Below are 24239 nucleotides of genomic sequence, written 5' to 3'. Positions count from 1 at the left end.
ACATCTGGAAGAAACCTGGCACCATCCCTACTGTGAAGCATGGTGGTGGCAGCATCATGCTGTGGTGATGATTTTCAAAGGCAGCGACTGGGAGACAAGTCAGGATCGAGGGAAAGATGAATGGAGCAAAGTACAAAGAGATCCTTGATGGAAACCTGCTCCCGAGTGCTCAGGACCTCAGACTGGGGCGAAGGTTCACCTTCCAACAGGACAACGACCCTAAGCACACAGTCAAGACAATGGTGGAGTGGCTTCTGGACAAGTCTCTGAATGTCCTTGAGTGGCCCAGCCAGAGCCCGGACTTGAACAAGATCGAACATCTCTGGAGAGACCTGATAATAGCTGTGCAGCGACAATCCCCATCCAACCTGACAGAGCTTGAGAGGATCTGCAGAGAAGAATGAGAGAAACATCCCAAATACAGGTGTGCCAAGCTGGTAGCGTCATACCCAAGAAGACTTAAGGCTGTAATTGCTTCCAAAGGTGCTTCAACAAAGTACTGAGTAAAGGGTCTGAATACATATGTAAATCTGATATTTCATTTGATATATTTTTATACATTTGCACAAAAAAAATCTAAAACCTGTTTTTTGTTTTGTCATTATGGGGTATTGAGGGGGAGAAAACAATTTAATCTATTTTAGAAAAAGGCTGTAACGTAGGAAAATGTAGAAAAAGTCAATTGGTCTGAGTACCTTCCGAATGCACTGTATGTCCAAACCACTGAGCTACAAAAACACTAAACAGATGGTTTGTAAATCTGTGGTGTAACAGAAGAGTCACTGTCTGTCCTTTTGTGTTTTGATTCTGAGTCTTTACCTGACAAAGTAATGTAAGGATATATCAGTTATCCCGTAAGAGATTTTGTTCCAAACCCACTACAGTGTTTCACGTGTCAAGCGTATGTTTATCTTGCATCTGTGTGTAGGAACGAGATTCTTAGATATGAGGAGTGTGCAGGGGGGCATGGGAAAAACGAATGTGTAGTTTCAGCAAAAACAATTTTACCTTTATTTAACTAGGCAAGTCAGTTAAGAACAAATTCTCATTTTCAATGACAGCCTAGGAACAGTGGGTTAAATGACTTGTTCAGGGGTAGAATGTCAGATTTTTGACCTTTTCAGCTCAGCAGATTTGATCTTTTAGCCTTCCGGTTATTAGACCGACGCTCTAACCACTACGCTACCTGCCGCCCCAAATAAGTGGTGTGAGTTCACTGCCAATGTTGCTGGGGATCAGAAGTATAAATAGTAGACATACGAATGAAATATGCTTCAGTAAGGATGGCTTTTTAGCGTTCATTGCCATGGTTATCGTCTGTACCGCAGAAATGGAATGTAAAGCATAGAAAATAGGTGATGTGGTGGCAGCTACAGAGAGGTACTTGGGTGTACAATATTTTACTGCAGAGGAGTTACAGGGAGTGTTGAATGGTCGTGTCCCTTCCTCCCAGGCTGTTGGCCTGGTGTAGAGGGTCAAAGTGGTGGAATGGGGTGGTGGGTTTTATTTTGTATTGTATTTTTTAATAAGTGAAGGGTTATCCCCATACTGTTTGTATTTATTTACTTTTCTGCTCTTTTGCACACCAGTATCTCTACCTGTACATGACCATCTGATCATTTATCACTCCAGTGTTAATCTGCAAAATTGTAATTATTCGCCTACCTCCTCATGCCTTTTGCACACAATGTATATAGACTCTCTTTTTTTCCTACTGTGTTATTGACTTGTTAATTGTTTACTCCATGTGTAACTCTGTGTTGTTGTCTGTTCACACTGCTATGCTTTATCTTGGCCAGGTCGCAGTTGTAAATGAGAACTTGTTCTCAACTAGCCTACCTGGTTAAATAAAATTGGCAGGATAATTTGATTTACACTCCAGTCCAGTTGGTGGCGGTAATTCACCTTTTGGTTGCCAACCGCCATTTAAAAAAAAATACAGAAGATGACATTCGTATATCTGCACGGATGTGAGCATGTGCCGTGGATGAAATGCATACCCGGAAAAACAAAACAACAGAGTCGGTGAAACATTTTGTCAATGATTGAACATTGGTCAAAGAGTAACGGCAAATAACAAGGAATAGCCTTAGACATAATGTTAGGGTTTATCATTTCGTTTATTTTCGTATTAGTGGCAATACTATTACTGCGTCAGGACTGGGCCAACATTACTGGCGATGCACCTCAATCGACAGTTCCACCTGCGCGTCTCATAATCAAAGATGAGTTATCACTGTACACCGGAGAGGAGAACAGCAAGGGCCTTTATCTGGCCATTTTAGGACAGGTATTCGATGTAGAAAAGGGGATGAAGCATTATGGTCCTGGTGGTGGTTATCGTTTCTTTGCAGGTGATTTAAAAAAAATAGTTTTAAATCTACGTGCCAGGGTCCTTTAACAGCGGATCTCTTAATTGTGAACATGCCTGTAGATTATATAACATTCCAAACACGTAAAAATAAGAGACGCAGATTTTGTCAGACGTGTGAATACATCTTTATGCTGCTTTCTATTCCCCCTTGTTTTTAAGGTAAAGACGCTTCTCTGTCCTTTGTCACTGGGGACTTCACAGATACTGGTCTAACCGATGACTTGTCTAGTCTGTCCCCTGCTCAGGTGGTGTCCCTGTACGACTGGCTGGCCTTCTATCACAAGGACTACGAGCCTGTCGGTGCGTATCATACAATGAGTTGTGTTCGAGCGGATCACCTCTACTTTAGTCTACATTCGGTTACTTTTGCTTTAGCGCTCGAATGAGCCCGATGACTGTATGCCAGGCCAGGGTATCTTTATGTGAGGATCCGTGGTCCATTTGATCAATGAACATATGTCACACGGTTGATATTATTGCACCCAGTACCTGTTAAATACATTATACAAGTGAAAATACATGATACACTTAAAAAAAAAAATTTTTTTGCATAATATCCCTTGCGGACTAAACCTTTGAAATACATAATTTCTCAGAATGGGGAAACTATCCAAGCCCGTGATATGGTTTAGTCTACAAGGGACTTCATAAAGAAATGTGTCATGTATTTTCACTTAGACATTGTTAGCCCACAGGACAGGCGTATACAGAGAATCCATTGACAGTATAAGGAAGGTAAGACCATTAGTGTGAGATTAAAGTCCCCTATGCTACAGGTAGACTGGTGGGACGGTTCTACAGTGAGAGTGGAGAGCCCACCGAGGCCCTGCTACAGGTGGAGGCAGCCCTGGAGCAGGGGCGGAGACTCAAGGACCAAGCCCTGGCTGAGAAGCAACACCTCCCAGCCTGCAACTCTGAGTGGAACGCTGCCAGGAGAGGACGGGTCTGGTGCTCCACCAAGAGGTACTGACGACATGGTGCACAGAGAAACATTGGACTTGTTCCACATTGCAGCCGGCGGGGCAGACGACTGCCGACTCTACGAATCACCTTGCATCTTTGAAAAATGAGTAACTGCTCATTTTATTATTTGTAGATCAGTCACAATGCACCACGGATATGATGCGCTTGAACACGGCCATTGTATTTACTAGCCTATGTGGTGGCGGAGCGACGTGTGCAGGTCCAAACGGTCCCATACTGAAAGATTTCATTACACTTGGGGGAGCCAACATATAAATATGTATTGTTTTCCTGCTATAAAACAGACTGGATAGAATGTTAACAGCCATTATAGCAATGTTTCCCACATTTAGTTTCCCCCCTAGCTCTACAGCTGACTCAAATAATCAAGCTGTGATCATTTTAATCAGCTGTGTAGTTAGTGCACGTTTTGTTTTTTGCCCTGAGTTTGGGGGAAGGCTGCATTACAGATATGGTCTCTGGAAGTATTATTAGGGAATGAACCTCTGATTTGACTGTTATTTTCTCCTTAGTGGTGGAGTGCAGAGAGACTGGGCCGGCGTACCTAGGAAGCTGTTCTCTCCTGGCTCGGGCCGCTCTCGCTGTGTGTGTGTCCAGAATTCTTCCACGCTGGAAAACCCAAACATTCAGGAGTACGAGGACTGCCCCCCTCATGCGGACTCATGTCCTGTCAGAGAGTAGAGGGCTCTGGGAAGGCTGAGCCTCTTACAAAAAGACTATAGAATGGTGTATATACTGTTATTTAAAACTCAGGGACTTCCCAGGGTGTCCTAATCAGAATTACTGGCTATTTGATTTATGCCAGTTTGAAAATAACCGAAGTTGATTTGTTTCTGTTTAGTTCTTTATGCATGTACATTTAAGTTGTGTAATTAATGTGCAGTATGCCAACTAATTGACACTCTAATAACTAGGAATAGAAGGGAAATGTTTACTACTATATCTGTACATAGACTAACTAAATTGTTTCATACGTGTTTTGCTAATTGTCAGATGGGATGTGAAGACGATAAGGACAGATGTGTACCAGGAAGTTGTACTGAAACATCATCTTAGAAATAAGTTCATGTTTTGTTGTTGTATGAAAAGTAGAGTGAAAAACAAGATTCTGTGTTTTATTTTTGATTAACTTTATGAAAAGTCGTCCTCCCTTTTCTCTCTCTCTCTAAAAAAGACACGGGCTAGATATCTGCACATAGAGAGAACACAACGTTCAGAAAAGATTAACAGAGGCAAACATTTCAGTTTTGTCACAAACAAAAAAAAGCACAAACTGCATTAAGTACAAAACAGTTGTAGTGGTCAAAAATATTATACATTTCTGTACAATTTAACAATGCTTATAGTGGACCACTGACAGACCAATGGCCACCAACTCCTCTCACATTCTCTCCCCTTATGTCAGAAATGTCATGTGATCTTTGATAAAGTGCACCTGTTAGGTTTTGAAATCCAGACGCATTAAAACATACAGGCTGGTTTTCTGGACTAAAGGCCTGAACATGTTCATTGAAAGTGCTTTTTTGTTTGTTGTCCTGGACTCATCTTAATCTGGGTCTGGGAAACTAGCCTGGCAGATCAAGACAACACTTGAGGCAATACCAATTGGAGCATGTTACATATAAATCCCCCCCCCAACAACACCACCTTACTAAAGACCCAGATTTCATGGACTTGGAATGTACACTTTGGTGGTCTGGGAAACAGACACAATTCACAATGATTATAAGACAATACAAAAGTATAGGCTACAAATTAAATTGACATGCATAAGCATAATAGGTATTTTATCGTAAGTAAAAATTTCAAAGCAATAATTATTTTGCATTTTGGGACTAACAAATCCTCAACGGTAAAGATGTTCTCAGCCTTTCCAGTTCTGATAGAAAACACCTCACGTGATAGTTGAGTGCCTAGTCCCACTTACCGATGCTATAAACCTTTACCATGTGGTCAAGAAACACTTACGGAGGTTGTTTTATTCCGTTACATTTCAAATCATGTGAATATAATCTCACAAAGATTTTTATTTTATTTTTTTAAAGCAGAGGTCTCACTTTAAGTATTGAGTTAATTAAGCAATATATTTAACCCAATTAGTGTTTCATGAACATTTGAATCATCAATTCAAATAGATGTATTTTTTTGTATATGAAAAATAGTCAACTCCATTCCCTTAAAATCCAACCAACCCGTCTCTTCTTCATATAGAACCAGCCACACAGCCAACAGCTAAGAGAAAATACAGAAAATTAACATTTCTTATAGCAGTCCTTTTTCTTCTGAATCCATGAAGGGAAGTGAACAAGTGCACATTTCGGGACAAAGGTCAGCTGATTGTAACGCAGGGCAGGTCTTAAGAGGGCAGCAAGCTCGGCTGCTGTTTCCTGTCTCACCAGCACAGTGCAGTGATGGATTCATTTGATGAGTAGGCCAGCTCGGCTGCTGCACACATGCTGTCTGTCTGCTCTCAACCGAGACCAGGGTTAGGGCTCTGACACCATCACATTCATCACTGATTCTCATGATTCAATCTGACACCATTACATGTTCCTCACTGATTCAATCTGACACAATTACATGTTCATCACTGATTCAATCTGACACCATTACATGTTCATCACGGATTCAATCTGACACCATTACATGTTCATCACTGACACAATCACATGTTCATCACGGATTCAATCTGACACTATTACACGTTCATCACTGACACAATCTGACACCGTCACAAGTTCATCAATGATTCTCATGATTCCTTCAAACACCTGATGAATGATATCAGGAGTCAAATCATGACAATACGATTAACATCTACCTCTCCCCAACCAGTCCAGTCCAGGAGTCATTGAGTCAAGCCAAGCTACTTTCATTTTTATCCAATTTTCACTTTGTGATTCATTTGATTTAAAAAAAAAAGTTTTTATATTCTACTTCTTAAGAATATTGGAACATTAGATAACATGTTTTGATAGACTGGAATGAATAGTACAGAGGTTGTGGTCGGTCTGTAACTCTGTCCAATAACTAGCCCTGGCTGCCACTGCCGAGTCACTCGATCTCTTGTTGTTGCCCAGCCTATGGTGTCGGGGTGGTGGGAAGATGGAGGGAGAGAAGGATGGAGGAGCAGGCTGTCCACTGCATTAGGACACCCCACCCAGAGTCAGCACGTCAAAGCAGACATCACAGACCCTCACCGGCTTGTTCAGGTCAAACTTAATGATGGGGATCTCTTTTATAGAACACTTGTGGCAGAGCAAGCGGCCGCAATGACGGCTGGGGTGAGACGAGGGGGGAGGACAAGAGGGGGGCCAGGGAGGAAAAAGAAGGAAAACGAGGGAGAATGGCGAGAAAGACGAGCAGAGAGAACATTTGGTGAGTAAGGTCTGATATAATAACTTGCCAAAGACAACAGGACTTGGAACTGATAATTTCACTTCTCTCGGGAAGGACAAAAGCAGTCTTTATTAAGAAACTGTTTTTCCGGTACTTACCAGTGATGCTTCCTTGTGGTGACTCCAAACTTGGCAACACATTCATAACAGTTTGATCCATCACACCACGGGGGCTCTTTGGTCAACATATCTAAAAAAACAACAACACACAAAACGCATAGTGAGAATGGCCCCACCATCCTCTTAAAAAAACCTATTCAAAATGTATTGACCCGAGCGTCAATAAATAAAATCAGGATTATTCCAAGGATCCAATGTAAACTCTTCTCTATGCCTACATGATGTGTCAAAGCAGGTGACCTAATGTGAACTATGTACTGTAGGTCCTCTACACTGAACTACGGTATGTAACACCAACAGCAGATCCATTCCAGGTGTCTAACCTAGGAGGCGGAAGAGCAGTTGCTTGGTGGCAACTTGGTAGTTGAAGATGTTGATTCCCTGGTTGTTGTTGAGGCCCATACGTGCACCAGACCTCACGATGGCACGACACAGGTTAGCATTGCCCTTCATGTAGGCCAACAACAGAACTGAGGAACCAAAAAAAAAAAGAAGATTGATGTCATTCTCTAGAACATATATACCTCTTGGTTCCTTTAATTTAGTATTATTCGCTATTGTAAGAGAGAATATGCTCCCAAATAATTTACCTGGTTAGATAAAGAGAATAAATAAATATCATTATAATGGCTTATAACGAGTCAAACATTTGAGACTAACTAAGCAAGTTGTTAGTTCAGGACAGAAACAATAAACCCAAAGGGGCCTTAATCCAATCAGTCAGATAGAGATTGAAGCAGAACCCTGCTCTCCTTCCTACCGGTGTTCCCTTCATTGTCCACTTTGTCCAGAGGGTACTCGGGCATACACTCCAAGAAAAGCTCAAAGATGGCCGCCGCATTCTCTTTCCCATATTGCCCCAGGACGTGCATCGGTGACTGGCCCCTACAAAACAGACAAGTGTTCAGTGAATAAAAACACAATAAACCTTTTGTGTAATGGCCATTAAGAGCAGCACCATGGCTGAAGTTCTGAACCGGTGAGAACAGGAGTGTACCGGAGATTGAAGGCCTCTGCGTCGATGTTGGACTCTGTGAGAAGGGCTCGCACATTGTTAAGCCGACCCTGCATTACGGCCAGGTGCAGAGCTGAGGACGGACAGAACAAGAGAAAACAAAACCGTGAGGAAAAACAGGGAAAAGGAGTTTAAAAAGAGTCAGTAAGGAAGCCGGAACAGCCCACTTGGGGCAGAAGCCAATCACATCTCCCGTTTTTGTAGCGCGCGACAACTTGATGTCCACTAGAGTTAAAAAGGCCCTTATTTGTCAGGCAAGTATCATAAACAACAGATTAGGGGTGTTGACCTGATAAATCAGGAATGGGGTTTTTTCCAGCATGGGTAATAGTGCAGCAGAGTTGAGGACAGTTAAGTAGTAAAGAATCATTGTAAGGAGGGTAGTTCTGTGGCTTGAAACAGCCCCTTCTAACATTATGGCTCAGGGTCATTACGGCTCTGGTTTCCCAATAGCGACGGAACTTATTTTAACAATGCATCTTTCCTACAACGCTTGAAAATGTAACATGCGTTTCCCAAAAAACACCATGCAGACAAAACGTTCGCTAAGAGCACCGTTAAGCCATGTGTCTGATACTGATAGGATAAAAAGAAAGGAAGCACTGCTCTCGGATCAGCTTTCTCGCTTTCAAATCGTTCCTTAATATTATAATTATTCCACAATACTGCCGACGGATCAGCTCCTAGAGAGATACTATCACCTATGGATGCAAAATATTGGAGTGGCTTATTCTAATGCCTACCATATAATAACGGACTAACTCAAGGTTTGACACATCGTTGATCCCGTTATACATCATGAAATATATTGAGACAAAAATTATAGTAGCGTACAAATAGCTAAATAAAACTCGAAGTGAATGAACATGCAATGTATTTCAATATATAGATCTATGTAGTCTACACTGTGTTTGTCTTATAATAGTCCTCTTGGTTTTCATTTGTCATTCGCTTATTTGTAACGGTCTCAAAGACACTGGCAACTTTGTATTTGTAGTCATTGGTTCTGAAGTTATCAGAGGTCACAGAGAGACAGAAACATCTTGATGTCGTGTTTGGCAGAGATCTCGTGTTTGGCAGAGATCTCGTGCTTGGCAGAGATCTCGTGCTTAGCAGAGATCTCGTGCTTGGCAGAGATCTCGTGTTTAGCAGAGATCTTGTGTATAAAAGTGACACTGAAGGACAAATTAAAAAAAAATAATAATAATCACCTAACGACGCACTTCTCTGTTCTACGATTGGTCAAAGTCAGTCGTTAAATAACAAGCCGTTTCAACGTTAATAACGATGGTTTTGGGGAAACGGCTCTGAGATGTAACGATGTTCCTTCAAAAAGGTTCTAACGATGAACTTAGCCATCAGAAGATTTTGGGAAACCGGGGGCCTGTACCGTTGTTGCCATTCTCGTCCACAGCGGTGAAGTCCACTCCGTTTTCCAGCAGCACAGAGCAGATAGTGGCCAGGTCCTGCTGGGCTGCCAGGTGTAGAGCGGTCTGTCTGTGTTTGGTCAGCTCATTCACTTTGGCCCCGGCCAGCAGCTGCAGTGGACATACTAGAGTCAGACACCAGTCTCACACACACTCACGTTGCGTTCCAGGTTGTCTCTTTTATAGTTGCGTATCTCATAAGAGGATGTTAACGTGGTTCCGGTCATGTTAAACGCTTCACCATCTGACCATCTGCACACCGCGGCTGCAATTAAGATGAAAGAGCCACACGTCTGTCTGGGACTAAGACATTGGAGTTAATGACAATGTAACGACTGTCAAAAACACACAACTTGAGACCACCACACGCCATACTAAGCCATGGAGCACGTTGATTGACCAGCGAGTGGTCAAGCCCTCGTTACACCTACAGCTTTTAATTTAAAAAAAAAATCAAAACAGCCCTTTCACGCCACCGCCAGCTATTTTGCCCACGATTCCCGCTGCGAAAAAATATTTCTGTCACTCATGGGAGCTATAGCGCCACGTGAGAGCACCAGAAGTCTACCGTTATGTTTGTTCAAATAGAGCCCACAGACAGTCAGCTATCCTGACAGAAGAACAGCTTCATCCTTTAAAAGTTGCAGCGTACTGCGGAACAGCTTGCATGGTACCGCAGAATTATATGCCAACCACTGGTACCATTAATGCTAGTTAGCGCTAGTTTGACCACCAGAGGGTATCTTTGAGAAGCATTTGATAGCCTTCAATAGTGGTTGTACTAGAGAATTTAAAATCTTTTTTTGTAAGAACATAGTGTATGGGACTGATTTTAAGAAATTTTGCTTAATTAATTTGATTAATATTGGAGTGTTTTTATTCCAAGAAAAATGTAAAAACCCTCTGGGTTTCCGTGGCGCTGTACAACGTGACGGTAGGGAGTAGGCTACAGTACTTGGCTATTTAGCTAAAGAATCCCCGTGTTATGCGGGCACGTGGAAGACCGGGGTTCAATTCCCCGACGGGGAGGAAGGAGTAGGCTGTTCTTGTAAATAAGAATTTGTTCTTAACTGACTTGCCTAGTTAAATAAAAGGTTACACTAATAGCATAACATTTCTACACCCTAATTGTAGTCTAACCAATATCCAAAAGGAGATTCAGTGAAAATAAAAATCTCATTGATTTATCAAGACCAGTCCCTATGCTTGTCTCAAACCAGCGCGAAACTGTGCTAAAATAGTTTGAGGCTATTGCTTCAAATCCAATTGCTTCTAACTTCAATATGCTTTTTAAATAAATAAGACCTACACCACTTTTAACAGCACATTACTCAACACTAGTGAGACTCATGTCGCCTACGGTAGGCCTACAGTATGTCGGAAAAATATGACATGACTCTCCGTCAATAATTACATATGGAGGATTGGAGGATTCTAAATTAAAACCAAAAGCCGCCTCACGGGTCTCCCGGTGGCGGACGGCACGGGTATCTGTAGCAACGCATTTTGCATTGCGGTGACTTCGACAGCCCCACCCACTGGGGAGGCCCCACCCCCACTGGGGAGGCCCCACCCCCACTGGGGAGGCCCCACCCCCACTGGGGAGGCCCCACCCCCACTGGGGAGGCCCCACCCCCACTGGGGAGGCCCCACCCCCACTGGGGAGGCCCCACCCCCACTGGGGAGGCCCCACCCCCACTGGGGAGGCCCCACCCACTGGGGAGGCCCCACCCACTGGGGAGGCCCCACCCACTGGGGAGGCCCCACCCACTGGGGAGGCCCCACCCACTGGGGAGGCCCCACCCACTGGGGAGGCCCCATCCAAAGAGTATCAAAATACAGAGAGGTGTTGGTAAAGGTATATTGTCCTGCTACCAGCCCATCATGGGCTATGATAATACTGTACATGTTGTCCAGGTCAGTATAACCAAAAGGAAAATAAAAACATTTCTTTATTAAAGACTATCAGAAAGAATATTGGTACTTATTTATTTGGATCCAAAGCCATGAATGAGTCACTCAGCCTTATGTAGGCGTCGGTCTATATAACTGTGCCATCAACTTAATATATAATTATTTATTTATTATATCTAACAATATTTTTAATATATAATGATATTTTGGAGGTCATTTCGTTAAAAAAAATATATATATGAAAGTGAGCGATTGTAATCTGAATAAAGACCGCCCTGTGGGACTCCCAATCACAGCCGGTTGTGATACACAATACTTTGTTTTATTATTTGTTTTTCTTCTTCTGGTGGATTAAACTGAAAAAGCAACCAATCACAGCCGGTTGTGATACAGCCAACTTAACTAAAAAATACATTTGACAATAGAATTTTCCCCTACTCTCCTTCTGCCCCTGAACAGGCAGTTAACCCACTGTTCCTAGGCTGTCATCTCATGGGTCTGCCAGTGTGGCCGGCACGGGTATTGAACCAGCATCTGTAGCAACACAGCTTGTACTGCTGTGCAGTGTCTTAGACCGTTGCGCCACTCAGGCACTGTACAATGTGACCGGTCGGGAGAGGTCTACAGTACTACAGTAAGAGCAAAATAATCCTAACAAAATAAAATAATAAAAACCTTAAGTGTAACAGTTTTAGTAAGCAATACTGAAGTCGTGCACAATTATCAGTTTCTATTTAGGTTTATGTCGCCCAGACACAGAAGGATCCGAAAGCATAATCAGTGCTGTAACTCCCCCTTGTGGTGGTCTGGATCAATGAAGTGGTGACGCAGGGTACCGTACTAATCCACAAATTACCTCTGCGTACAGCAGCATAATCGCAAAACTTTTAGTGCAGCAACCACTGTACAACTAGAACAGTGTTACTTAGTGATGGGTGAATTTTTTTTGTTACATATTGCAATATTACATCGATACTTTTGAATACAATTATAATTTGTTTGCTATGTAGCGTTAGCTATCGCCAGTCTGCTGTACCTGCACCAAAACTCCACTATTTTTCCACCTTATAGCTTGTTCTCCATCTTCTTTTTAAATAGTGAGCCAACATGTTTTCAGTACTTTTAGTTCCATGACTGATCAAAAGTCATTTTCCCATGCTCTCTCTCTCGTCCCTCTGAAGCAGACATATAGTGAGCTATTTGTTTGGAACATCGGATCGCAATACATATACAAATGGTGAGAATCACAATACCGTATCGCGATACGTAGGGGCCGATACGATAGTATCGCGATACGTATGGGGCCGATATGTATGGGGCCGATATGTATGGGGCCGATACGACAGTATCGCGATACGTAGGGGCCGGTACGATAGTATCGCGATACGTAGGGGCCGGTACGATAGTATCGCGATACGTATGGGGCCGATACGATAGTATCGCGATACGTATGGGGCCGATACTATCATATCGCGATACTATCATATCGTGAGGTCCCAGGCACTGGTGAAAAACCCATTCAGCTCCAGACGAGGAAGCAGGGTGTCATTACCAGGTTACGGACGATCATTTCGGAGGCAGCGTGAACAGCTAGATGTAGAGGGGTCTGCTTGGCAGCGTCCTGCACACGGGAGTTCACGTTGGCCTGGACACTGATCAGGAACAGAACACTCTCGATGTCGGAGTTCTGCACCGCCACATGCAGGAAGTTACGCCCTTTGTTGTCCACCTGAGAGGGGAAAAAAGAGAGTGAAGGATTGGGGAGAAGATTTGGTTTATATAAACAATGTCAGATGGAGTACACTGTAGTAAATGGGCCAAAAGAGGAAGCTGTGTGTGTGTGTGTGTCGCTCTCACCTGTTCGGCAGCCCCAGGCTCTCTCTTGAGGATGGCCTCTGCAGCCTTGTTGTTCTTGTGGGTCATGGCGCAGGCGAAGGGGGTCATGCCCTGGCGGTCACGTACGTTCAGACGGATGTCCGGGTGGGAGATGAGCAGCTGGATGATGACGCTGTGCTGGCTGCTAATGGCAACGTGGATTGAAGCTCGGCCCTCTGCGTCCTGGGTTACACAGCTCATATTAGCCACAATGAACGGGCTCGGATAGGAGACACGAGATGCTCCTTACTCAACAATGAATAATTATTTTAAATCGCAACTCTAAGTGGAGGAATCTATCACAGGGATGACCGTGTGATATACCTGTGCTTAGAGGAGTGACAGTCAGTGAGACTGGATATGTTGAAAAGCTGTTGGCCCAGGAGGAGTAATGTCCAGGAGTAAAAGTCCTAAGTAAGCGAGCGAGCGAGACGTACCTGTGTGTTGACGTTGGCTCCAAACTCCAGAAGGCACTGTACCACCTCCTCCAGCCCCCAGCTGCCTGCCAGGTGGAGGGGTGACTGTCCGTCCCTGGCCTCCTCACCCCCCTCCCCGTTAGGGCCTGGCCGCCGCGGGCTGTTCACATCACAACCACTACAGAGACACACAGGGTTAGACTAGACCCACATATCAGCACTATGCCAAGAGGTTTCAGCGGAGGAACTATGATATAACATATGACTTGACTAGAACCTAAATCATTACTGAAAACACTGTAGATCACTATTTTATACATACGAGTTTGACACCCCTGGTTTGCAGTCATCAGGCACGGGTCACACTGATTAACCATGAAACTACTTCCATTTATATTTTAGTCATTTAGCAGACGCTCTTATCCAGAGTGCTTACATTTACATACCTTCCCCGTTTTTTTGTACAGTGGGAAACGAACTCACAACCCTGGTGTTGCAAGAGCCATGCTTTACTAACTGAGCCACACAGGACCACCTTCCTCTTTCAGGCTCTTTCCGAAACAAGATGGATTCCTGAACTAAATTAAACCAAGATGGATTCCTGAACTAAATTAAAACAAGATGGATTCCTGAACTAAATTAAACCAAGATGGATTCCTGAACTAAATTAAACCAAGATGGATTCCTGAACTAAATTAAACCAAGATGGATTCCTGAACTAAATTAAACCAAAATAGATTCCTGAACTAGATTAAACTGTAATCTGGAGAATTATCACTCTTATCATAAATAAAGTGGAAAAGTTGGCCAAACTCTATAGATGACAGTGAAAGTAAAAAAACAGTTTGAATTAGCAGCAAAACAAGCCTGAGCTTGACTATCAACCAGACCCAAGCTCTGCTAAACAGCCAAACAAGAATTTGCAGTGAGTCCATGGTTAAGGGATGAGTGCGTTAGAAAGTGAGGCACATCGGCGAAACACTGTCAGTAATAAAAATGTTAATTTGATAAAGGAGGGTTGAGTGTGATCAGACGGACCTGCGGATGAGGAAACAGGCGGTGACCTCGTTGTTCTCATCCACAGCCCTGTGGAGGAGAGTCTGCTGACAGCCTGAGGGACCAGAGCTCCAACTGGTGGCGTCACAACCGTGTCGGACCTACAGTAGCAGGGACAAAGCAGACAACATATTCAACAGATCCCAGTCAAACCCGACCTGACTCCTGACTAGCTGAGTCGAAGTCTCTCACATACAACGATCGTAGTATTATACGGTCACTTACTTACATTCGTCTGTGGGCTCCCATTACCACAACCTACACCCCCCTTCCTCTACCACCCCTTCTTCCCCCTCAGGTCTCACCAGCGTGGAGGCGATGTCCTCTAGGCCATTCTCCAGGGCCAGCCACAGAGGGGGGTGCCCCCTCTTGTCCACCACGGACATGTCCGCCCCCCGCGTGCAGATGGCGTCCACCACCAGGGGAAGCTGATTACTGATGGCCAGCTGCAGCGCCGTCTCTCCCTCCTGGGTCCTGCAGGGAGCGAGACATGGCGGTTTTATACACCTCCTGCTTACTTACTGGGTGCTGCTATGGGGACCAGTGAGCTGAGATAAGGCGGGGCTTTACCTAGCAAAGACTTATAGATGATCTGGAGTCAGTGGGTTTGGCGATGAATATGAAGCGAGGGCCAGCCAACGAGAGCATACAGGTCACAGTGGTGGGTAGTATATGGGGCTTTGATGATAAAACGGACGGCAGTGTGATAGACTGCATCCAATTAGCTGAGTAGAGTGTTGGAGGCTATTTTGTAAATGACATCGCCAAAGTCGAGGATTGGTAGGATGGTCAGTTTTACGAGGGTATGTTTGGCAGCATAAGTGAAGGATGCTTTGTTGCGAAATAGGAAGCCGATTCTAGATTTAATTTTGGATTGGAGATGCCTAATGTGAGTCTGGAAGGAGAGTTTACAGTCTAACCAGACACCTAGGTGTTTGTAGTTGTACACATATTCATACTAAGTCAGAACCGTCCAGAGTAGTGATGCTGGACAGGCGGGCGGGCGCCGGGCAGCGATCAGTTGAAGAGCATGCATTTAGTTTTACTTGCATTTAAGAGCAGTTCGAGGCCACGGAAGGAGAGTTGTATGGCATTGAAGCTCGTCTGGAGGTTGGTTAACACAAATAAATAATCTACACATTTTTGCAATGCAGCTGAGAGTACGTTGCAGTTTTAAAGGTTGTTCTATGCATTTTGCCATGGCTAACGCTGTTTTTTTTTGCTCAAACATACTGCTAATTTAATTGTTTTTGAATTTTTATATTCTCGCGATGGTCTAGCTTTTATTTTGCTGATTGTTAGTTGTCAAAAGATTATATTATAAAAAAATATATATAGGTCCATTATCTTTTCTACATACTTCATATCTCGTTTTAGTCATTTAAGTTCACACTGAAAGCGTTTTTTTTTCAATCAGAAAAATTACGTCAGAAAAAGGTTGACTTAACAACCCGAAAAAACCACTTAGGTGGCCCGCCCAAGGATTACAGTGGCAGAAAAATCCCTGCTACTCTATATCTTCGCATTATTGTATAATTCAGAGACTCCACTGCTGTTTATGTCATTTGATATGTCACATGACTTTTAAAAACAGACACCAAATTAAACCCCCCTCCTCCCCTCTAGGGAAAATAAATAATTGAGAAATGCATCTGCTGGTTTATGAAGCTCCTGATCTGTGACTTATTTACCTGACGTTGATGTCAGCCTGGTGTTCCAGAAGGAACAGAGCACTCTTGCTGTCCTGTCTGTGGATGGCCATGTGGAGCAGGGTCTGACCGTTGGACATGGTGTTGTTGATGGATGCCCCAGAACCCAGGAGCTGGGCTGCTATGGTGTGCATACCTGAGGGACAGACGAGAGACACAAACAGGCAGACTTGTAAATGCTGTGGATTCAGTGAGACCAAACTACACTTTTAAAATCCTATTTAACATCCAGATGCTTGAAGTTCTCTACTGTTGTTGTGTATCTGGATATATCCAAGAGGAGCAGGTTTGGGGGCAAAGCTTGGAAGGGGAGAATTCAGTACGGACTACTGTCTATGGACTGTTTTATGGACTGTTTTATGGACTGTTTTAGGTTGGACCAGAGCCATGTATTTAGTATGAATATGAATATATGGCTCTGAGTTGGACTATCATGACTAGAAAACCTTTTGCTGCACATAGCCAGCCAAACAGAGGAGGTATCTCATCAACGGGGCTTCAAGTTCCTTGGTGTCCACATCCCCAACAAACTAACCTGGTCCAAGCACACGAAGACGGTCGTGAAGAGGGCACGACAAAACCTTTTCCCCCTCAGGAGACTGAAAAGATTTGGCATGGGTCCTCAGAATCTCAAAAGGTTCTACAGCTGCACCATCGAGAGCATCGTGACTGCTTACATCACAACCTGATATGGCAACTGCTCGGCCTCCGACCAAGGCACTACAGAGGGTAATGCGTACGGCCCAGTACATCACTGGGGCCACGCTTCCTGCCATCCGGGGCCACGCTTCCTGCCATCCAGGACCTCTATACTAGGCGTTGTCAGAGGAAGGCCCTAAAAAAATGTCAAAGACTCCAGCCACCCTAGTCATAGACTGTTCTCTCTGCTACCACGGCAAGCGGTACCGGAGCGCCAAGTCTAGGTCCAAGAGGCTTCTAAACAGCTTCCACACCCAAGCCATAAGACTCCTGAACATCTAATCAAATGACCACCCAGACTATTTGCATTGACACCCCCCCCCCCTTTTACACGGTTGCTACTATTTTTATTATATACTATGCATACTCACTTTAATAACTACAGATTGAAGCAACATCTCAAGACATCAGTCAAGAAGCTAAAGCTTGGTCGCAAATGGGTCTTCCAAATGGACAATGACCCCAAGCATACTTCCAAAGTTGTGGAAAAATAGCTTACCGACAACAAAGTCAAGGTATTGGAGTGGCCATCACAAAGCCCTGACCTCAAGCCTATTGAAAATGTGTGGGCAGATCTGAAAAAGCGTGTGTGAGCAAGGAGGCCTACAAACCTGACTCAGTTACACCAGCTCTGTCAGGAGGAATGGGCCAATATTTACCCAACTTATTGTGGGAAGCTTGTGGAAGGCTACCCGAAACATTTGACCCAAGTTAAACCATTTAAAGGCAATGCTACCAAATACACTCAATTAGTATGTAAACTTTTGACCCACTGGGAATGTGATGAAAGAAATAAAAGCTGAAATAATTATCTCTATTATTCTGACATTTCGCATTCTTAAAATAAAAGTGGTGATCCTAACTGACCTAAGTCAGGCAATTTTTACTAGGGTTAAATGTCAGGAATTGTGAAAAATTGAGTTTAAATGTATTTGGCTAAGGTGTATGTAAACGTCCGACTTCAACTGTGTATGTGTGTGTGTGTGTATATATATATATATATATATATATATTTGTAATAACCACAATTACAACAATACTGAATGAACAATCAACACTTATTTTAACTTAATATAATTACATAAATAAAATCTATTTAGTCTCAAATAAATAATGAAACATGCTCAATTTGGTTTAAAAAAATAAAGTAAAAGTGCAATATGTGCCATGTAAAAACGCAAACGTTCAAGAATATATGAAAGCTGGTGGTTCAATATTCCCAGTTCTTCAATATTCCCAGTTAAGAAGTTTTAGGTTGTAGTTATTATCGACTATCTCTCTATAGCATTTGTATTTTATGTACCTTTGACTATTGGATGTTCTAATAGGCACTATATCATTGCCAGCCAAATCTCAGGAGTTGATAGGCTTGAAGTCATAAACAACGCTGTGAAACAAGCATTGCTAAGAGCTGCTGTCAAACTCTGTTAAGTTTGAATGAATGCTTACGAGCCTGCTGCCGCCTACCACCGCTCAGTCAGACTGCTCTATCAAATATCAAATCATAGACTTAATTATAATAAACACAGAAATACGAGCCTTTGGTCATTAATATGGTCAAATCCGGAAACTATCATTTCGAAAACAAAACGCTTATTCTTTCAGTGAAATACGGAACCGTTCTGTATTTTATCTAACGGGTGGCAATCGCAAGTGTAAACATTGCTGTTACATTGTAGAACCTTCAATGTTATGTCATAATTACGTAAAATTCTGGAAAATTAGTTTGCAACGAGCCAGGCGGCCCAAACTGTTGTATATACCCTGACTCTGCATTCAATGAACGCAAGAGAAGTGACAATTTCCCTAGTTAATATTGCCTGCTAACCTGGATTTATTTTAACTAAATATGCAGGTTTAAAAAAAAATATACTTCTGTGTATTGATTTTAAGAAAGGCATTGATGTTTATGGTTAGGTTCAGTCGTGCAACGATTGTGCTTTTTTTGCAAATGCACTTTTGTTAAATAATCCCCCGTTTGGCAAAGTAGGCTGTGATTCGATGATAAATTAACAGGCACCACATTGATTATTTGCAGCGCAGGACAAGCTAGATAAACTAGTAATATCATCAACCATGTGTAGTTAACTAGTGATTATGTTAAAATTGATTATTTTTTTATAAAGATAAGTTTAATGCTAGCTAGCAACTTACCTTGGCTCCTTGCTGCACTCACATAACAGGTGGTCAGCCTGCCACGCAGTCTCCTCGTGGAGTGCAATGTAATCGGCGTCCAAAAATGCCAATTACCGATTGTTATGAAAACTTGAAATCGGCCCTAATTAAAATCAGTCTACTTCTACACTACCTACATATTACCTCAATTACCTCAACTAACCAGTGCCCCTGGTATATATCCTCGCTATTGTTATTTTACTGCCGCGCTTGTATTATTTGTAACTTTTTTTTATTTATTTTTATTCTTAAAACTGCATTGTTGATATCCATGGCATGCCAGACTGGAGGAAAAAGAAGAGGTGGTGTGTGTGCCCTTCACTACATGTTTTAAAGCATGTCAAGTGTCAGAGCACCAGCCAGATCTTCCACACTGACGTACCCAGTAGCTACCTATCTGATACGAGTGTCGTGTTGCTGTTAATGAAGCCTACCTGTCCAGAGGGCTAGACCCAACGCCGTCTGGTCCATGGAGTCTAGGAGGCTGAAATCTGGGATGATCTGCAGGTTGTTGGTGGCATGAAGAGCATTGGCTGGAAACACCAGGAAATTACATTGTCAGTATGCAGGTAACAAATCCAACCGGGGATAAATCATGTTTATTCATCCATCCATCCATCCTCTGGTCTTATTAACATGGAGATGCTGCCCACTGTCCACTAACTAACCCACCTTTCTGCTCCAGGATGACGGACACCACGTCAGGGTGGTTGTGTACAATGGCCATGTGGAGGGGGCTCTGTAGGGACACCCCCTGGGCCTCATCGGGGAGGGCCTTCTGGGTCTGCAGGTTAGGGTTAGCCCCCTGTTGGAGCAGCTCTGCCGTCAGGTCCGCCAGACCACAGCGACACGCCGTGTGGAGAGGGGTTTCACCCTGTGGGGGAGGAGAGAGGAGAAAGGGGGGGGTAGAAAGAGATATACAGAGGAGAGACATCAATACAGAGAGACAAACAGAGGAGGTTAGAGGAGGATAGAGGGGGTTAGAGGAGGATAGAGGGGGTTAGAGGAGGATAGAGGGGGTTAGAGGAGGATAGAGGAGGATAGAGGAGTTTGAAGCAGTAGTTTGTGGTGCAGCACAGTTTCAAGCAGTAGACTTCATGAAGTAGTCATTTGTGATCAACTAGCAGAGCTGTGCTGCATCACGAGATATTGCAGGACAACGTAACATACCCATTTGTTGGCATGGTTGACCTTTGCCCCATGTGTGGCCAGGAAGAGGGCGGCAGCCTCATTGCCTGCACCTGCTGCCCTCTGCAGTAGACAGTTCTCTGAGGGATGGATGGAGAAGAGGAAGAAGATAGAATAACAAAGATAGTAAATATTGTAGTGCACTGGTCTCCCATTTGTATACATTTTTTATTTTACCTTTATTTAACTAGGCAAGTCAGTTAAGAACAAATTCGTATTTACAATGACTGCCTACACCGGCCAAACCTGGACGATGCTGGGCCAATTGTTGCGCCGCCCGTTGGGACTCTCAATCACGGCCGGATGTGATACAGCCTGGAATCCAACCAGGGACTGTAGTCTCTTGCACTGAAATGCAGTACCTTAGACCGCTGGGCCACTCGAGAGCCCGTTCCATTATCATTCATCCAATTTACAAATCATTCATAAACATGTAGACATTGAGTGTGTTCCCTTCAATTAGACATTGAGTGTGTTCCCTTCAATTAGACATTGAGTGTGTTCCCTTCAATTAGACATTGAGTGTGTTCCCTTCAATTAGACATTGAGTGTGTTCCCTTCAATTAGACATTGAGTGTGTTCCCTTCAATTAGACATTGAGTGTGTTCCCTTCAATTAGACATTGAGTGTGTTCCCTTCAATTAGACATTGAGTGTGTTCCCTTCAATTAGACATTGAGTGTGTTCCCTTCAATTAGACATTGAGTGTGTTCCCTTCAATTAGACATTTCTGTATTGTATTCTCAGGTCGCCATATATAACATAACACACTCCTCAGAGAGAGACAGCTTAATGTGAACTCACATCTTTCAACATGTTTACAAAAAGATAGATCAGACTTGGATGTTTCAGGATGTTACCCTCCACAGCATGGGCCTTTCTCTCAGAGTTAATTTTGGTCAAAATTAGGTTGTAGGTTTGAAGTTGTCATCTGAGCGATTACTGCTTCCGAGGTTTTATTTTTCCAAGCTGTACAGAGGATACTCTAGCCAACAAACAGCAGAGACCTGAGGACACTATTCCAGCCTGGAACTGAGCCAGATACAAATTCAATTAGCACTAAAGGTGTGAAGGAAAAGGCCTTTGGGCTCAACAAGTGTCAGGAGTCTTTGAAGCGTCCTCTGAAGCCCCTCAAGCTGTTCAAATTCACTGGCATTTTCTACAAGAAATCTGACTCCAGCTTCTCCCAAGTGGGTGTGACACCTCCTCCCACTGCCTGCTGCACTGCTGCTTGGTATCCATCTGGCGATCTGTTCACCGTCTGCCCTGGCCTGTCTCCCCCTGTCTGGTACAGGTATCTCCACCACACTCAACCCTCTCTGTTCACCGTCTGCCCTGGCCTGTCTCCCCCTGTCTGGTACATGTACCTCCACCACACTCACCTCTCTCTGTTCACCGTCTGCCCTGGTCTGGTACAGGTACCTCCACCACACTCACCCCTCTCTGTTTACCGTCTGCCCTGGCCTGTCTCCTCCTGTCTGGTACAGGTATCTCCACCACACTCAACCCTCTCTGTTTACCGTCTGCCCTGGCCTGTCTCCTCCTGTCTGGTACAGGTATCTCCACCACACTTACCCCTCTCTGTTCACCGTCTGCCCTGGCCTGTCTGGGTACAGGTACCTCCACCACACTCACCCCTCTCTCTGTTCACCGTCTGCCCTGGTCTGGTACAGGTACCTCCACCACACTCACCCCTCTCTGTTCACCATCTGCCCTGCCTGTCTCCCCCTGTTTGGTACAGGTACCTCCACCACACTCACCCCTCTCTGTTCACCATCTGCCCTAGCCTGTCTCCCCCTGTTTGGTACAGGTACCTCCACCACACTCACCCATCTCTGTTCACCATCTGCCCTGGTCTGTCTCCCCCTGTCTGGTACAGGTACCTCCACCACACTCACCCCTCTCTCTGTTCACCATCTGCCCTGGTCTGGTACAGGTACCTTCAACACACTCACCCCTCTCTGTTCACCATCTGCCCTGGTCTGTCTCCCCCTGTCTGGTACAGGTACCTCCACCACACTCACCCCTCTCTGTTCACCATCTGCCCTAGCCTGTCTCCCCCTGTTTGGTACAGGTACCTCCACCACACTCACCCCTCTCTGTTCACCATCTGCCCTGGTCTGTCTCCCCCTGTTTGGTACAGGTACCTCCACCACACTCACCCCTCTCTGTTCACCATCTGCCCTAGCCTGTCTCCCCCTGTCTGGTACAGGTACCTCCACCACACTCACCCCTCTCTGTTCACCATCTGCCCTAGCCTGTCTCCCCCTGTTTGGTACAGGTACCTCTCTCACACTCACACACACTAGGGAGACGTGACCACCCCCCCCTGTCTGGTCGTTATATATATTTTTAGTTTTTTTTCTTGCGCAATTTGCCTCATGACTCCTGTATACTTTGTTGACTACAAACTTTCTTTATCCAACCGTTGGGACTGACTAGGTTTGTTTCCCACACTGACTCTCTATTGGTTACACAGACTTTTGACCTCCCATCCCATTCTAACCGCCTCTCACCAGCTTTGTATTCATATTACCTGATGAAATTGCTGTACAACATGATCTTGTTGCCATCTGATATACATTGATGTCCTAAATCAACACGGCAGAGCCCTCCCTGTCCCCTCCCGTGCCTTGATTGTATTACTGTTGATGATATCTGGAAATGTGCATGTACACCCTGGCCCATCTACTGTTGCTAGGCCCAATTCTGACTTGTGCTCTGATATCTGCTTCACTGATTTCTGCTCTCGTAAAAGCCTGGGTTTTCTGCACGAGAGACAACACCATGCTTCTACACCTGCATTGCTTGCTGTTTGGGGTTTTAGGCTGGGTTTCTGTACAGCACTTTGAGATATCAGCTGATGTACTATATAAATACATTTGATTTGATTTAGATTTGATTAGAATCTTATTACCTAAAATGGATCAATTGAAAGTGTGGGTTCACAGCTCCTATCCAGATGTGTTGGTTATTACTGAGACGTGGTTCAGGAAGAGTGTTTTGAATACTGATGTTAAACTTTCTGGTTATAACCTTTTTCAGCAAGACAGATCTTCCAAAGGTGGTGGAGTGGCAATCTTTACAGTCTCTCTTTATGTAGTGTTGTGTTGTCTATTGTTGTGATGTGTGTTTTGTCCTATATTTATATTGTATTTATTTTTTTTTAAATCCCAAGCCCCCGTCCCCACAGGAGGCCTTTTGCCTTTTGGTAGGCCATCACTGTAAATAAGAATTTGATCTTAACTGACTTGCCTAGTTAAAATAAAATGTAAACTCCGTTTTGGAACAGTACCTGTGGCGGTGTCTGGTGCGTCTGGGTTACTGCCTCTCTGCATGAGCTGGGCTGCAAAGCTGTTTTCATCAAACGATGTTCCGTTCTCCACCACCAGAGCTTCGTCCTCGAAGGGGTTAACGTTGGGGTCAGAGGACACGGTGATGTACTGCAGGGCCAGCCACAGAGCTGTGCTACCCTCATGGTCCTTCAGCTCCAGGTCCATCCTGAGGAGAGGCACAGGAGAAAAGGGTGGACAGGTGACAACGTTACACCAGGAAATACAGGCGGCTACTCAGGGTGTTTTTAAAAATCAGGTCAACGGCTTAGTGTTTAGTAAAGGGTTTCCTGTTTTTATTTATTTTACCTTTATTTAACTAGGCAAGTCAGTTAAGAACAAATTCTTATTTTCAATGACAGCCTAGGAACAGTGGGTTAACTGCCTTGTTCAGGGGCAGAACGACAGATTTGTACCTCGTCAGCTCGGGGATTCGAACTTGCAACCTTTCGGTTACTAGTCCAACGCTCCAACCGTTTTAACTCACTGTTTGCACTGCAGGAGCTGGTTGAACACAGGCTCGTTCCCCGACACCACCGCTTCATGCAAAGGAGTTCT

At 44.1% G+C, this 24239-nt stretch overlaps 2 protein-coding genes across 6 annotated transcripts in view; one reads left to right on the top strand and one right to left on the bottom strand.

Annotated features, from left to right (window-relative positions):
• Positions 1 to 1951: 1951 nt before the first annotated feature.
• Positions 1952 to 4464, top strand: LOC112234652 (neuferricin). 4 transcript variants are annotated; one of them, XM_042309007.1, is made up of 4 exons: positions 1952 to 2290; positions 2620 to 2674; positions 3151 to 3337; positions 3871 to 4464. In XM_042309007.1, exons 1-4 carry the CDS (start codon positions 2099 to 2101, stop codon positions 4037 to 4039), a joined length of 603 nt encoding a protein of 200 aa, XP_042164941.1. In that variant the 5' UTR covers positions 1952 to 2098; the 3' UTR covers positions 4040 to 4464. The 4 variants fall into 4 exon arrangements, with proteins under 4 accessions (XP_042164941.1, XP_024258655.1, XP_024258683.1 ...); XM_024402887.2 differs by having other exon boundaries at positions 1952 to 2354; positions 3155 to 3337; XM_024402915.2 differs by having other exon boundaries at positions 1952 to 2354; positions 2534 to 2674.
• LOC112234670 (rabankyrin-5) overlaps positions 4458 to 24239 on the bottom strand; it is a 35039-nt gene continuing 15257 nt past the window's right edge. For both annotated transcript variants that reach the window (XM_024402913.2, XM_024402912.2), the window contains exons 9-25: positions 24169 to 24237; positions 23645 to 23850; positions 20333 to 20430; positions 19835 to 20036; positions 19597 to 19695; positions 16271 to 16424; positions 14885 to 15053; positions 14562 to 14680; positions 13545 to 13701; positions 13090 to 13290; positions 12785 to 12961; positions 9282 to 9429; positions 7874 to 7964; positions 7637 to 7761; positions 7200 to 7346; positions 6856 to 6946; positions 4458 to 6637 (exon numbers count right to left, since the gene is read on the bottom strand). In XM_024402913.2, coding sequence (XP_024258681.1) covers positions 6505 to 6637; positions 6856 to 6946; positions 7200 to 7346; positions 7637 to 7761; positions 7874 to 7964; positions 9282 to 9429; positions 12785 to 12961; positions 13090 to 13290; positions 13545 to 13701; positions 14562 to 14680; positions 14885 to 15053; positions 16271 to 16424; positions 19597 to 19695; positions 19835 to 20036; positions 20333 to 20430; positions 23645 to 23850; positions 24169 to 24237 — 2386 coding nt within the window. In that variant the 3' untranslated portion in view covers positions 4458 to 6504. The remainder of the gene's footprint in view (positions 6638 to 6855; positions 6947 to 7199; positions 7347 to 7636; positions 7762 to 7873; positions 7965 to 9281; positions 9430 to 12784; positions 12962 to 13089; positions 13291 to 13544; positions 13702 to 14561; positions 14681 to 14884; positions 15054 to 16270; positions 16425 to 19596; positions 19696 to 19834; positions 20037 to 20332; positions 20431 to 23644; positions 23851 to 24168; positions 24238 to 24239) is intronic.

Source organism: Oncorhynchus tshawytscha, linkage group LG30, assembly GCF_018296145.1.
Source record: "Oncorhynchus tshawytscha isolate Ot180627B linkage group LG30, Otsh_v2.0, whole genome shotgun sequence".
NCBI lineage: Eukaryota > Metazoa > Chordata > Actinopteri > Salmoniformes > Salmonidae > Oncorhynchus > Oncorhynchus tshawytscha.
This window is presented reverse-complemented; position numbering and strand designations above follow the sequence as displayed.

Coding starts and splice junctions, on each gene's coding strand:
- LOC112234652 (XM_024402915.2), top strand. CDS start 2,099: ATGTTAGGGTTTATCATTTCGTTTATTTTCGTATTAGTGGCAATACTA. Junction 2,355..2,533: donor TGGTTATCGTTTCTTTGCAG/GTGATTTAAAAA, acceptor CTTGTTTTTAAG/GTAAAGACGCTTCTCTGTCC. Junction 2,675..3,150: donor CAAGGACTACGAGCCTGTCG/GTGCGTATCATA, acceptor CCTATGCTACAG/GTAGACTGGTGGGACGGTTC.